Source organism: Filicampus tigris, chromosome 12 (genome assembly GCF_054856515.1).
Source record: "Filicampus tigris isolate MCC_2025a chromosome 12, RoL_Ftig_1.0, whole genome shotgun sequence".
Taxonomy (NCBI): domain Eukaryota; kingdom Metazoa; phylum Chordata; class Actinopteri; order Syngnathiformes; family Syngnathidae; genus Filicampus; species Filicampus tigris.
The window spans coordinates 10127047-10143420 of NC_141228.1; the positions used below are offsets into that span (position 1 = coordinate 10127047).

Sequence of the window (16374 nt, forward strand, 5' to 3'; positions counted from 1 at the left end):
TGTGAGCAGTTGCGATGTAATTTTCAGCCGACAGAAGACAAAATGGCCGCGCCCAGAGATGGCTAAAAATGTAACATAGTGGGTTGTGTCCCACTGTGACTTAATTGTTTGGCTACCTTACTCCACTTCAAGAAACTAGTAAAAATTAATTAAAATATAAAATAAAAAATTAAAACATCTAATCATACAACATCTTAATGCAATGTAGTTGTTAAACAACAAGTGCAAGAGAAATCAAATTATTTTTGTCATTAAGTTGAGCACAAGTTATGTTCACAATATTTAAAACCCATTCGCAAATATAAACAAATCATGAAGGTGTAATGTAATGTAATATTCTATGGCTATGCGCGGGGGAAAAAATTACTGATGCAATATTAATAATAAATGAATGCCCTATAGACAAGTCACATGCAATGACCAAGAGACAATTATACCAGATTCCTTTTGTGTTTTTATGACGCATAGCAAAGATGTTATCCACTGACATTACATTTTTTCTGTCTCGCTACAAATGACAAATTCACCTCAGAAAGGTATGTGAGTTTTCCAAACATCTGAGTATTAATTAATTAAAAGCAGAGAGAGATTGTGCTATTTAAAACACAACATACTGACCAGGGGATAGAGAGGGTGGAAGTCAAAGGAGGCATAAATATACTAACGGTAATTGGCAAAGTTTATTTTTAAAAAAAAAATTTTAAAAGAGAGAAAAAAATAGGGGGAAAACATTATGTGTTTGCATTGAAGACTTTTTTAACTGAATAAAGATAAGCCATCCATGATTTACTTTGAACATTCAACAGCTATACTAGGCGCAGTGAGAAAACTACTGCACACGAAATTCTGAACCTGCATTGACTGATGATAGCAGCAAAATAAAAGACAACATCTTAGTGTGGCAAGGACTTCCCAAATGGACCAAACCACACAAAATGCTGGTTAAAAAAAGAAGAAAAGAGGAAGGTGGGTAGCACTTTTGAGTTTTGGTGTACACACCTAACAACAGAAGCAGACCAGAAGCTCCTTTGACTTCACTACCCAAACTCACACCTGCGAATAATGTGGAGGAGGACAGAGGGGCAGGGGAGCAGGAGAAAGGAGGAACAACACAAGAAACAAAATAATCATGAAAGACAGAAGCATAGGGATGATGGTCAATGCAGGGCCACATTGAAATGATGTGCAAAACAAAACATGCTTTCACAATGGCGAGGACGAGTCATCTAATGGAATTAAATTATGCGTTAAGTCCGAAACACAGTATTCTCATCAGTCTTATTGGCTTTGTTTCATACAGAATAAAAGCACAAAACGTGCTGCAAAGTGCATGTGCAGCTGGAGCGGTCCGCATGTCCCCACAACTTGACTACACTCTGCGTCTGCTGGTTTAAGGTTGTTTCGAATTTAAAGTGTGCGCTCCTTCTTTGTGGATTTCAATGACATTCACAAGTCTCATATGAAAGATCTACATTTCCAGGATGTTAAGAAAGGCCTCAGCTGTCAATGAATCACACCTTCATTCCCAGCCTGTGTGTGGTGGCTGTGTCATTAGTCTAGCCATGACAATACACGCTGAAAAATGCCTCACGTGAAAAAAGAACTTCCGAATGGGTGAATATGGTGCTAAAACAGCAGTAAGAACAAAGCGTTTTTTCCCCTTATGTATGGGGGTCTCTCACATTTTAAAGATGTTATAAATGGGTATGTGTGTACCCCACCTAAGCGTGAAGACTGTACAGTACAGCACCAGTGACTAACCAGCTGCTATTGTGTCCTTACTTGTTCTACCAGGTGGAATGGTTAACATTATTTAAAGAGTATATTAGAGGCTGCCATGCATACTAAAAGTCACATGCACCAGCCATGAATCACTTATTAATTACCATATCATACCAGATTCCTTTTGTGTTCACGGCACAGGTGTGGTCCACTGACATTTAAGTCGTTTCATATATTGCTGGAAATTATGACAACTTAATCGCAGAAAAATGTGCTTTGTATGTGTTTTGGGGTAATACCATATTTTCCGGACTATAAGCATTTTTTTCATAGTTTGGCCGGGGGGTGCGACTTATACTCTGGAGTGACTTATGTGTGAAATTATTAACACACCTGTATATCATTTCATGTTATTTTAACCCACATAAAGAAACATAAAGGTAAATCCTAAAAGCTATTAAAATGCATGAATAATTTAAACGGTTAAAATCTAATATTGTGTTCAATAAGTAATTAAAATAGTGTGATAAAAAGACAATTTGACTGTCTATCAATCCATCTATACAAAATAGTGTACTGTTACTTTAAAAGGCGCTGTGCCTGGCAGTGCATGGTCTTGCATCATCAGCCAGCCACACACACGCACGCACGACCAAATACAAAAATACTTTTGGAGACTTGGAAACATTCTACATCGTCGGCGATAAATAAAAGACTTATTTAATCTGTTTTGATGAGTTTAAAGTTATCTTACCATAGCTTTCTTGTAATGCGACATGTGTGGATGTTATCTAAATGTTACCATCGTAGCTCGGTGGAAATGATGTGTACTAAGTGCACAATTTTATTAATTTGATTTATATGGGCATATTTATTTGCGTTATGCGACAGAGACAACCAGGATTCAGAGAGGGTGTGGGGGGCGACTTATATTGCAGTGCGACTTATATATGTTTTTTTCCTTCTGTATTATGCATTTTATGGCTGGTGAGACTTGTACTCCAAAGCGACGTAGAGTCCGGAAAATATGGTAGCGTTTGCTCGCACATTCCAGAAACATGCATGTTAGGTGCATTGGAGACTCTAAATTGGCCAAAGGTGCGAATGTGAGTGTGAATGCCTGTTTGTTTCAAGCACTGTAGAAAATAAATGGACGGACATTACTGTATACTAGTGGTTATCTTTTAGCAGAAAACTAATAGTAAACACTCTCATCATTGGTCATTCAAGTTAGTGTTTTAAAATATCAATTCATGTTTCACTTGTTTTTGTTTTGTTTTTTTACATCTGTGTGCAAAATGTTACTTAAAACAATGCGTCAACACTTAAAAAGGTTTCATGATGGTGACAATTTGTCCCAGGAAGAGATCATTTCATTGCTTCCAATGCGTATACCTGGTTTTGAAATGGGAACAAACTGGAGGTCAATCAGTATTACGATGGACAGCTAAGCTTCTACTGCATATCAAACTGGTTATGTAGGCTCATTGAACAGTTTGCCACCACACCCGTAAGATAAAGTGTTTGTAGCTAAGAGGACTTCCCATTTCATTTTAATGACGTAAGCCTCGGCACAGTGCGCACCATATTGCAACGGCTAAAACTGCATAGTACTGCAGTCATACACAATCTGCTCTGTTGCACAGGCTAACTTCCAAGTTGTTCTCAGTTCAAACTCTCTAAAGTGGAAATAATATTGAAGTGCAAAGTCTGACAGGATTTATTTCACATGATTTCGTGCATTTTGGCTGTTCAACACCCAAGTTTTGTTTGACTTTTTAGGAAGATGGATGAGGCATGTTTGAGGTGCTGTTGACTCACCAGAGGACAGGAGACTTTTGATGAAAGTGAAGTTCTCTCCTATCTTGTCGAAGTCTGGCAGTAGTTTGGCTATTTCCTCCATCTCTGGTAGAGCTTTGGTCAATTTATCTGAGGACAAAAATATTGACAATTCAGTAATGAAATGCAAGCATAATCTTGTATGAACACGATTGTTTTCGTCTTTCACTTTAGGGCGGTGTTTCCTAGCCAGGGTAGGGGTAAGCAAACAAACATATTTCAGGGTGTATGTGGAAACGTTTAAAAATGTAAATATTCCCTGTCATCTCATAAGCTCGCCAATAATATGGTATTTGTGCGCTACAACTTGTTTCCCCGGGGAGACGATAACCTGTGGCACAGCCGAGACAAATCCACAACAGCCGTGTATCAGCTCTACTGCCTCATTAAAGCTCAGATGACTGATGAAAAGAAAGTAAAATTGCTATAGTGGGTCTGAATATACTACAACATCTTGTTAAGTGTTTTCTCATATTTAAAGTTTAAATGACTGTTTAAAGGTGACTTATTCAAAGGGGTCCAGTTTTTGTGGTAAATGTTATAAGAGGTACAGTATACATAACACAGGCATGTTTATTATTTATTTTGATTTATATTTTTTTAATGTATACTAATTATTTTTAAGGCAACATATTTATTTTTATGTTCAAGTTGCCTTAAAAAGAAGAGAATGACTGAGAATTGGTCAAATTTAGGAGACAAAATAAAAGTATTTTCATTTAATAATCAGTTATTTTAGATTCCACCTTTGAAGAATCATCAAGATCAAGTGAGGGGGTTATTCAGGCTATGACAAAAATATTCAGGGGTACACAAGACAAAAAAGGTTGGGAGCAGCTGCTTTAGGGCACACCAATGAAAACACTTACCAAGATCTATTTGTTCGCTGAGTTCCCACACAAAGTCAGGAATGACCCAGTTGTATTCACTAAAATCGGGCAGCATGTCCTTCCACTCGTCATAGGTCTGTAAAGTAAGTAAATTGACACGGGTGAGCAAGCTTCATACTAAAACACAAAACAATAACAATGTTAGCTTTTTATGTCTTTTTGTTTGTGGGGGGTGTAGGATTTTTATAAGTGCATTGATTCCTAAGTGAGAGTTGTAGACCTGTTCAAAGTGGGTTGTGGACAGTGAAAAAGTCTCCGTAAGAAACTATAAAAAGGTAGGGGACATGCTATGAAAATATAGATTTTTGCATTGCATTTTCTTGGCTAGACAGGTTAGCTTTAGGTAACAGCGTTCGCTTCAAGTAAGTGAAAAAAATACTTGATTACACGATGACATTATTGATTGATTGATTATTGAGTTCCAGTGCAGGGGGCAGGGTTGTGTTTGTTTGCGCCTGCTCATGTCAGATACACGCATTTAGTGGATGACCTACTGCCTCCATTACAGAAAATGCTTTCATTGACTTTAAGGGCACTTGCATTTTTACAGAAGAGATTGTCAAACGCAACTCTGTCCATGGTTGTCATTATACATACATACATACGTATATATGCATATACACACACACACGCACGCGCGCGCATGCGCGCGCGCGTGACACACACCCACCCACCCACCCCCTCCCACACACACACACACACACACACACACACACACACACACACACACACACACACACACACACACACACACACACACACACACACACACACACACACACACACACACACACACACACACACACACACACACACACACACACACACACACACACACACACACACACACACACACACACACACACACGCCCACCCCTGGACCGAACGCATACCTTCTTAGCCGTGTATCCTCCTCCCACCGCACTGCCAAGCAGAATGTATCGCAGCTTCAGGAGCCTCGCAGCGAGTCGGGCCACCCAGAAGTTGCGCTTCTGCTGGTAGCCTCGGCCCCCTGATCCCGGAGGTGGCTTCGGCGGCCGCATGGGCAACCGTGACATGGAGGTGAAATAGCGGGCCGCTGTGCGCTGAGGTGGACGCTGAGAGTTGGTGTTTCCATAGTAACGGTGGTGGATGGCACGGTACAGAGGGTGCAGCTTCTGAAGTGGTATGCGGAATCTTACCCCCGTCCTGGTGGAGACCAGACTCCTGCATGCCATACTAACATAAGAGAACAATTGGACATGATTAAAATCCACCGTAAAAATATGCAGTACAAGGTTTAAGTTTGGACTACAGTTGCACAGTATACTGGTACAATACTAGAATAGGCGTGCGATACCTTGCTGTGAACACCTCCAATATGGACAAAGTAAAATTTTTAATGTAAAAAAAATAAATAAAAAAGACTAATGCTAAGAATTTGACAACTCAGTGTTTAAAAACCAAGAGTGAAGTAATTTCAGAAAATGCCAAATGAAATCTAAGTATGGAAATTAAACATTCTACAAAAATAAAGCATGAAAAAATCATTTCGATTTCGTATATTTGACAAAGTAACCATTTCTCCGAAGTGAGAGCCTGGCGAGCTCAAAACCGGAAGTGTGACATTATTAGATGAACAATAGCAGCGCTCAATTTGGAAAGTGTACAAAGCCACTCAAACGGACTAAAAGTGATATTTCGAATTTATCGGAGGGGATCCAGGTGTTTGAAGAGGAAGAGGAGGTTGTTAGCATAATGCATGCTGGACAGTACGTGTATGAGCCAGATGCTCAGGATGATGAAAATGTTGTGCCCGAACGACCGGACATGGAGTGGAGACGAGACTCATTGACAGTGGAAGAATTGTAAGATAAATAGGCCAAAGTTTTTATTAGCCTAGCATTATTGTTTGAAATCCGATGCTGTACCGTGCTGTAAATTATGCACGATGAAATCATCTATTTGTTCCATTTATTCTGCTGGCACAGAGCCAGATAAATCATACTGGGTTGTGTCCCACATTGTCAAACTTGCGTTATTTTTTGTCAAATTGTGATAGTACTGGTAGGCACAACTAAGGTATATTTAATACATCATAAAATACAAGTGAATCTATAGTAAGATTGACATGATTGGCAGTTTTCCAAGAGGACATGGCATGTTCATTCATCAACAGTCATGCCAGCTCATGGTGTAGACGTTGGCTCCGTTGCTGCTGCTGCTTAAATAAATAACTAAATAATCAAACTTTAAGTCTGGCAGTTTTATTAACATGCTCACTACTGCAATACAAATGCACTAGAGTAAGATTAATACAAATGACTCAATTCACCTATTTGCTCTACTGAGTGCATATTCCACTGAGGCAGTTGTGAACTGTCCAAACATAAATCAGAGAAAAAAAAGAAGACATGGCTGCTGTTTGACTGCATTCTGGGATAATAATCTGTGAAGCTTTCCTTTTATTTTAAACAAGGCTACAAATCTCTGCAGCTGTGACAATTCTTTCTCTGCTGTTAATTTTTTACAATTTTATTTTACCAAAAGGGAAAAATATGAACGTTTGAATTAATGAAAACACAAATTTGAACTTCCATGTTTCGTCATCTATCGATCCACTGTTATTATTGATGTTTTCAGTTTTTGCCCAGATCTTTTAATCGGGTATAGTATGAAAGTCACACTTTTGACATTGTGACAACACTTCAAATTTGGACACCCTTTTGTCATGCTGTTTAATGAGAAAGTGTACCCAAAACCCGTACTGAGTGCCTACACAAAAACAAAATCTATACAAGACACGAAGTTGAAATGCATAGTCGTAGACAACAACTACAGTTAATAACTGTATGCATTGTGATGAAGGTGATGTACTGAAACGTCATTTACTCAAGCAGAATATATTGACTTAATTTTCTTAAGAGTCCAATCATCTATCTTTCTAAAGCTAGCTGGTCGTCCAACGAGGCTAACGACAAAATACACCCAGACAAGGCCAGCTCGCTGTCTAAAAAATGATACTCCACTTGCTTTTAAAGTATTAGCATTTATTTGAAGAGCCACATATGCATATTTACTGAGAAATCTAATAAGAAACAATTAACATGGCTTTTCTAGCCAGACAGCTAGGCTAGTTCTGCTTGTCTTTTACCTCATCGTAGACGATTGGCTAGTGTTATGATGAGCATTGCCCGTTTCATTAGTAAATGTAAACTTACCATGTAACTTTACCCCCAACGCGCAACATAGTGCTGTTGTTACCAGCGAGGTGACACAGATGCATTGAAATGTCACACATAAAGCATTGCCCAATGCATCTTTCAACAAGATACACAGCTCAACCGCCTGTCTCGTTAGCTAAAGGACACAGGCTAGAATGACAGCCCACTTCCGGTATTCCGTTCCTACATACAAATCGGCCCTGACGCAACCCAGCACAACATTAGTTCCGAATTAGAGCTCATACACACCAAAAGACCGTATGAGAAGTGTAACTATACTCTTCAACGCTCTCACGTGTCCCGAAATTAATTATTAAATAAATAACATATAAAAATCCCATGATGTTGAAAAAACATGTAACAAATTGCGTCGAATAATTGAGTGAAACATCTAGCATTTGAAATAAAACATTCAGTTCGATGTATTGCATACTTTTTACAAAATTCTTTCAAACTCTTTCGCTGTGATTTACATAAGTTCTATATGGGCAATTTTTTGTTTGATAACAATTAAAAAAACATTCAATTAACAGTGCCTACAGTATACACAGTGGGCCTTCATGACGTCCAAATGAGCGGCGTGCCAAAAACATTAGTTGCCGGAGTTACCGGCTGATTTTCTTGCCCCCCAAAAAATAATTTATTGACGAGGTTGAGCGGGGGGCGTAATTTAATGGCCGTAAAATACACAAGTTAGATGTGCTGTTCTGTTGATTGCCGGGGCCACCGCCCCACTCTCAGCTCGCTCCTGCGTCCGATACAAGCGGAAGCGGTGAGCTGCAACATTGCATCGGTTCAACTTTCAATACTGAGCATTGTCTTAGACTTAGTCACCGTATACTGTACCGATATTTGGTAGAGCTCTTGTATTAGAGCTCAGATTGCGCAGGCGTGCGAATTCATTGTTATCTAAGGTGCACACTGATAAAGTCGAAGTCCAACAGTCTCGTGAATAGTAATAAAACATTTATTTAAAAAAAATGATCTGCATCACACTGGTTGTAAAATTCTACTTCATGTTTCCTATCTGTACTCAAAAATTATATTTCATATCCTTCATTAATGAACGACAAAAAAAGTACTTGTAGACATGTAAATAATTGTTTGAAAACATTTATTGAAACAAAAAAGTCTAAAATGCAATTGCCAGGGGGGGAAAAAAGCATAAATATACAATAAATTATTAGGTAGAAACATTTCAACACAATGTACATCTCTGCTGATAAAAAAATATATCCAATGAGTCAATCACTGATGTGCAGAAGCTGTCAATAAAAGCAGATCCAATTAGCTGTACTGATAGTTGGTAATAACGACGCCTCTTTGCATTTGAGTATCAACTTAAATCATACTCTTTGTTCGTTATACACATAAACCCCTGAGGAAACATCCATCTGAGCATTTTCACTCAGTGGCTGATTCAAATGCCATTCAACCATTGGTCAACGAAACATGAGAATAGTAAACTAATCCTGTCAGCATATTAGTATTGTACCTGTGTTTAAAACAACATCTCTACATAAATCCAGGGATTCGATATTGCAGTCAGTCACAAAAAACACACATTTGTAGCGTATAAGAAATGTTAATATTTACACTCAGCAAGGTAATAAAATGACATTCGGTGTTAGAATTTAAATGTTCATTATAAAGGCGCACACAGTCAATGAACAAATTGTTACAAAGCAGTGGCAATTGAGTAAATTCTTTGAAATTAGCATTTATCAATTTCCCACTTTCTTAAAGTGGAAATCACCCAAAACAAATTTTTTCCATAATATGTTCTATGCAGGCCCATTAGTTGAAATATGGCATTCTGATTAATATTGTGTTGGTGGAATGTAAGTTAAATAGCAAGATGCACCCACTTTTAGCCACCTCAATGCTCAGCTTCAGAAAACAGCTGAGCCGTGATTGGTTGTTATCTGAGCCCAGAGCAACTTCAATGTCATCTTCAGTCGACAGAAGAGACAAAATGGCCCTCCTGAGATAGCTAAAAACAGGTGGATTTCTTATATTCCACAAACACAATACTAACCAGAATGCCTTGTTTCAACTAGTGGGCCTGCATAGAACATATTCTGGAAAAATAAAATTTGGGGTTGATATCCCCTTTAAACTTCTACAGTAGAAATTTGCTTTATCGTGTACATCATGGACCCAAGCCAGATAAATATTGATCCAAGCAATAGCAGCAACCTAATTCCAATTTTCAAATTACTAAATTCAACACTGTGAAAGAAAATGCCCGTGATTCATTCCCAAGTAAGATAAAGTACAAATGCATCCAACTTGATATGAAAGTGAACATACAAATAAATATAAAATAATGTATAAATTAATCAAACGCTTGATTGTTTAAAAAGAAAAAGTACCACAACACTAGCCTTTAATAGTCCAAAAACATACATATTTTTAGACCATAGATTCAAATTTTTATGCACACACAGAAAATGTACATCAAAATTTAATAGACTGAATCCAACTTTTCATATTATATTCAACTCTTGTTCGGTTCAAATGGGATTTACCGTGTACAGAATGTCGAAACATCTTATTCTATTTCTTAAATACCCAATCAAGATAATAGCAAATGTCTGAAAAGAGGAACAGCTTTGTATTAGTAGTGTGTTGTAGTCTTCACAATACATTTGTGCCTAGGTGATCTATTGATTAAGCAAATATTAAAAAGCTTGGGCACATTAGGTCCCCTTGCAAAATTTTGGGTCTGGTTTTTTAATCATTCTGCAAGCAAGCAAAATAATCCCATCCATTGTGACATTGCATACATAAAACAATGTACTTATTAAAACAGAACAGGTCACAGGTTTAATACACAATTAACTTAAAAACTTATCTGATATTGATGCATTAAAAATGGCTTTTAAGAGCAACGTCATCAGATTTAATGCCACTTATTTTGTGACGCTGCTTGTACTGGGCAAAAATTTAGTAAATAAGGTACACGTGACGTATGTAACAGCCAAATATGCACAATCCTGTTACATTCTTATAATGACTGTTTGGACATGGAAACCATGATAATACATTGGGCCGGCCACTGAAACAAAATGAATAGAAATACAGATGTCTGTCAACCTCAGAATTAACTTCTTCAAATATTGCAACCTACAGCTTTGTGTCCTTATTTTAGAGTAATGCTTGAGCCTAAAAATGACATACTGTTAATGCACTGCAAAACTTTCCTTTGCTATCAGTTTGCTATATAATGATCTAACAATCTACACATACCATCTGATTCTACCACACTGTTGGCAGCTAACCAGCTAAAAGGATGTACAGCCTCCAAATTGTATATTTATTAACAGATGCTGGCAAAAAAAAATCTTGGGAGCAGTAATTTAAAAATATAAGAGCACTGAAAATATTACAGAGCCCTTACATAAAGCAGCTTTCCGTGTGGATTTAAAATGACAAACGGTTTCAGTGTTGCACTAGGGTTCCCTCCAACATGGCAAAGCAGTGAGCTGATGAGATGCAGAATGCATTACCATTGCACCTTTAATCATTCTTCCATGGGAAGAGATTTATAGCTAAGATGAGCACAGAAATACATATTTTTTTAAAGTAAAAAACAAACAAAACAAAACAAAAAAAGGACCAGTCTCTGAACGACCAAATCATTTTGCCACTGAGAGGACTCCATATGTCGAGCTTCAGACTACATTAGTGATCACACTTGTGGTCATCAGCAAAATTACATGTGAGAAGCAGCAAAGCAAAAGCTATGTTGAAAATTTGGATAACACTTGAGTCTCAGAGGCAGGTTGCTGGTGGTATGGTATTAAAATATCAGTCACGTGGACAATGTCAATTGCTGGCTGGTTTCAAGAAAAGACACACTATCAGCCTTTCATTGTCCAGAAAGCCAATAGAGGTCTTCAGAGTTTGTTTGTTGTGCTTAGTTCTTGAGTATTTCATGTGGTGAAATCAATATTTTACTAGCCACTGAGATACTTATAAGTAACCAGGATGAATACAGAGCGTTAGACTTGTAACAAGAAATACAGCATGTCCCAAACATAACTATATACACTTCATTTTTTGGTATTTCATTTCAGGTATCATTCAGACAGATGTGACGCCATCAGCATATAACTTGGGCTTTGCAGAGTACCTGGCTCGCAAATTGACATTAGGGCAGCATTGCAAAATTGAAGCCTGGCAATTAGTTTTTCTGTCCGTGACTGCGGTTCTGTGCCAGTTTAAGAGGTTTAATGGGTGTCACACTGCTGCAACGTGTCATGTAATTCACTCTATCCGGGGCAAGTTTTTCAAAACTGGATTTGTTCTCAACAAACCACACAGCATAAAGTCTGCTGCTATTACCATCACCGACGAAAACACTAAATTACGAGAGCCGCGTTCGAGCAAAACCAGGGACAGTATCCGCCGGACAAGGCTGCAATGGACTGAACAGCAGTTGGTGACAAACTTGTCAGGCGGCACGTTCGCAATGTTGCTTCAATGTCAATTGGCGGGCCACGGGAAAAGGAGTGATACAATATGCTTACAAAAATTGCAACGATGTCATAAGACGATAGCCTCAGATCTGTCCAAATGATACTTGAAAATAGAGAGAAAAAAAAAGTGTATCGCGACTGTGGACACCCTGTATGATCAACAGGAACAAGTCATAATCATAACTTTGTTGTTTTGAAGGGCTTTTCCCCATTAAAATATCCCAAATATTTTCTGTATTTACAGTTACAAAGTTGACTGCAGCAGTTGATTAGTTCCAGTCTCTAACTACTCGCAGTGCATGATAGAGTACCTTAATTGGATATATATATATATATATATATATATATATATATATATATATGTATATATATATAATCTTAAAAGTAATTACATCAGCACTGTGGGAACAGGCAAGTTTTTTTTAACTGCCATTTATGAATTTTTTATAAATTTTTTGCACATGGTTGTTAATGACCACTACACAGTTGCAAGCAGGACATGCAGCAGAACATCTATAGGCACTCATCCAACCCACTTCATAAATACGGTAAATGCCCCCAAAAGTAAGATGGAGTGGCAGAACTATGATAAAACTGAGCAAACTAACACAATTAACCCAAAACTCATTCACTTGTTTCTAAAGAGAATGGCTCTCCAGTACCTTAATCTTAATTACTTTTAGTCATGAAAAATCTTTCCAAGACTCCAATACGGCACTGGACACTTTCATAGTCCGACTCCTAATACAGCAGTTGCCTGCAACCTTTCAAAATACAAATATATTCTTCAAGTTGCATCTCTAAGTTTTTCCAATATGTATGCGTATGAATCACAACATATTACCTGGACATAGCTTCTAAACCACCGGCAAGCTTCACTTCCAATATTAGGGTAAAACGATACCATTTCATTTAATTGATTGGAGACCTCAGCCTCCAAGCGGCTGAACCAGACATCATCATTCAAATGTGTTTGAGTGGTTCATTTTCCTTGGGAGCTACAGTATTATACAACCATCAAGACAAGCAGAGATCAAGTGAGCGCTTCAACAAGTTAATGTGCAAACATACTCTTTGCTTTGATAGTTCCTGCATGAAAAGTGTTGGCTAATGGTAGGGGTTTTGGGATGCTAGGAAATGCCCTTAATTTGACAAGAGGAACCATTTTCAGGGCCGGCCTTGGCTTCAGTAGTAGTGGTTGGTTTTGGCGGCCAGTCGGGGTCCACGCTGAGCTCCTGGGCCAGATGCATGTAGCGAGCCTTGCGGGTCACCTTGCCTGGGCAGCACCGACACTTGTCTGCTGACATCTCAATGCCTTTCTGAAATGTCCACAATCCCACACATAAATAAAATCTTCACATTTATTTCAGTATTCATTTCAGAAAATGCAACAAAACGGGAGGATTTCATTCATTGTTGTCACACAATGTGGAGTTTTTCAAAAATATTTAAAATCACAGGAGACAAAGGCATACTCATTTGCATGCAACATGAAACTCTCTAAGGAATGCTCTACTCTCTAAAAAAAATATTGCCCAAAGCGATCAAAACGTACCTCTTAAGATCCAGGTGCATGTCAAAAAATTAAACTAGAAATTAATTTGTTTCAGCATTTCAATTTAAAAAGTGAAACTCATTACCGGTATATACCTAGTCACGACAAAGTATAATATGTAATTTTATTTTTGTAATTCTCAGAATAGCTTATAGCTAACAATCCCCAAATTCACCATTTAAATTAGAATATTACATAATCACCAAAAAAAAGTAAAAAAAAAAAAAAGTAGAATTCAAGAGGTTCACTTTTGACGTTGAACTACTGAAATGATCTTTTCCAGAATATACCAATTAACCAGAGCTGGGCAGTCCATCCCTGAGCCGGACCGGTCGGACGCCCATTTTTGGGGCGGAGGGGTGGGGGGTGACAAATTAAAAAAATGTCTGGACTAAGCATGGCCGGAAGTGGATTTTAGTCTGGCCCACTAATCGGCCCCCATGCGTGACGTGTTCGCGAGGCGGCCAAATTTCAGCTCAGCCTACTCGGTGAAAGGCTTCTTTTCAGGCTTCTTTCAAAACAAATTGTGTCCGGGAGGAAAATCAAGCTGCGCGCAGCACTCAAGTACGACACTGGCACATCATGCCAGGGTATCCAGGTCAAGTGTGGAGGGTCGCGGCTAGACGTGCAAAAAAGGGTCAAGTGCCCAGCTCTGCAATTAATTAAGATGCACGAGTCTATATTATAACTAGTTTGCAATGCATTGTGGGCCGTTGATGTTTGAGAGTCGCTCAGCTGTAGCTTGTTCACAGACAAAGAGAATCATTTGCTTTTGAAATCTTTTTTTTTTTTTTCCACACTTCATTTGTCTGCAGAGAAAAGACAAAATAATTGTTATTTTTTAACTTCCTAAACAAAAGCCATGTTCTAATTTATTGGATGCAGCCCATGCAGGCTAAAGGCACCTCAAAAAGTCACAAAATGTTTTATGGGCTAAGATCATGTGATTACAAGAAACAGTCACAAGTATAGTTTTCAGCTTTGCTCATTGTCTGAAGACCTTCAAAAGTCAGCAACCTGAAATGCATTGCACATTACTAAGATATCAGTCTTGATTTCTATAAATTGCATCTCTAGTAGATACTCGAAGCTATATGTTGGCAGATTGCGTTTTGTTTCCTTTTCTGACTTAATACATTTGTCACGCTTTAGGCAATAAGTGTCATACTGTTTCACGACAACATATTTGCATGCACTTAAGAACTAAATTGAGCACGACAGTTTGCTGTGAACGTTTCTAACACAACCCTTAAAAACGTCAAAAAAGCGTATGGAGTAACAGATAAAACAGTAGATTTTACACAGCAGATCTTCATATCTTAAGCAAATGTGTCAAATATGAACATATTGGTGAAGACATTGACAATTAAATTAGCCTTCTTCACGCATTTCACTACGGTAGCGAGATGGGTAACTGACTGTTGAGAGAATTAGATAAGCACTCGTAATAAGGACCGAACAGGCAAATACAACAAGTAGAGCTTTGAGGCTAGCAAGTTGCAACAGGAGAGGTAGAAGACTGAGGGAGCAGGGGGTATGTGCAATCATAAATTAGAGGGGTTAAAGACTTGGTAAGTTGAGCACCACAAAGTTATTACTGTTGCTCATGATGTGCCAAATAAAAAGAGGGAGGGAACACCACACAAAAGGAAAATGAAAGGGCTAGAATAGGATCAGTTTTTCCCAACCTGTGGTGGTGGGGCAGCAGGAGCGATGCCCTGCTTGTCTCTCACAAACTTCCATAAGACGATGTCAATGATGAAGGTCTGTGGCGCAGTGGGCAGGGGACAGAATTACAGTGAGCCTAATTTGATTGCATGTAGTTTTGATGTTGTTTGTTTGCAGGGACTCCTGTTTTTCCCCTTTTAACTATTGTAATTAAGTCATCATTTTGGACAAAAGCAAGATAAAACCAGGAGGGAAATGCACGGGTCTATTAGCTCACAATCAATGAGAATTAGTACAATTCTTGATTACAAGTCAAATGATTTTGTTTTTGTCAAAAATTCGATTGCAGTTAGCAAAACAGTACCATCTAGGCTGTGTGCTATAAGCATGGCGTTTATGCAAAGGCAGCCACAAGTGTTAGAAAGCTCTGTGAAATCTGCTCCACAGAGTGAAGCAACAATGATCATCTATTTTCATGCACTTGAAGATCATTTAATAATTCTTTCTACTGAAACGAAATCTTTGTGATAAACATTGAGGAGTCTAAAAAAGAACACGTTGCATTTTATAACATATTATAAGATCCTGCTGTCAAGACAAAGATGAGGACACTGCATGATAAACAAAAATAATTCTTCATGTGAAAACAACCAGTTGATACCATATTGGCTCATGAGTCTCACCTCTACCATTACAGACACGGCAGCATTGCCCACGATAATAAGCAAGAGTTTTAGTCTCCAATCAAGAGGAACGCAGACAATCTGTGAAGACCAAAATAAAAACGTTCAAACAAGCAATTCTCTGTGCAGTCTGACATTTTTCAAGCTTTTACCTGTAGAAATTGATCAATGGCTTCAGCAGGGTAGAACATGTTGGTGAGGAGGAAAATGTACAAAATCAAAGCAGTCAAGACAAACCGCCCTGGTAGGAGCATATAAAGTAAAGATACCGTTACGTAAATGTCAAATAACCGGCATTCACAATTTGCTATTTATGAGAAGCGCCGATCG

General features: G+C 38.3%; 2 protein-coding genes across 8 annotated transcripts in view; both read right to left on the bottom strand.

Annotated features, from left to right (window-relative positions):
* The window catches only part of opa1 (OPA1 mitochondrial dynamin like GTPase), a 29405-nt gene extending 21543 nt beyond the window's left edge, over nt 1-7862 (bottom strand). For 3 of the 6 annotated variants that reach the window (XM_086047530.1, XM_086047532.1, XM_086047531.1), the window contains exons 1-5: nt 7652-7862; nt 5345-5669; nt 4431-4527; nt 3544-3651; nt 1000-1053 (exon numbers count right to left, since the gene is read on the bottom strand). In XM_086047530.1, the coding sequence (XP_085903656.1) occupies nt 1000-1053; nt 3544-3651; nt 4431-4527; nt 5345-5669; nt 7652-7731 (664 nt within the window). In that variant the 5' untranslated portion in view covers nt 7732-7862. The remainder of the gene's footprint in view (nt 1-999; nt 1054-3543; nt 3652-4430; nt 4528-5344; nt 5670-7651) is intronic. The other 3 variants (XM_086047534.1, XM_086047533.1, XM_086047535.1) reach the window with 3 other exon arrangements.
* An 889-nt stretch (nt 7863-8751) lies between these two features.
* Nucleotides 8752-16374, bottom strand: part of atp13a3 (ATPase 13A3) — a 39497-nt gene continuing 31874 nt past the window's right edge. The window contains exons 31-34 of one of the 2 annotated variants that reach the window (XM_086047126.1): nt 16197-16285; nt 16045-16125; nt 15382-15459; nt 8752-13457 (exon numbers count right to left, since the gene is read on the bottom strand). In XM_086047126.1, the coding sequence (XP_085903252.1) occupies nt 13269-13457; nt 15382-15459; nt 16045-16125; nt 16197-16285 (437 nt within the window). In that variant the 3' untranslated portion in view covers nt 8752-13268. The remainder of the gene's footprint in view (nt 13458-15381; nt 15460-16044; nt 16126-16196; nt 16286-16374) is intronic. The other variant, XM_086047127.1, reaches the window with a different exon arrangement.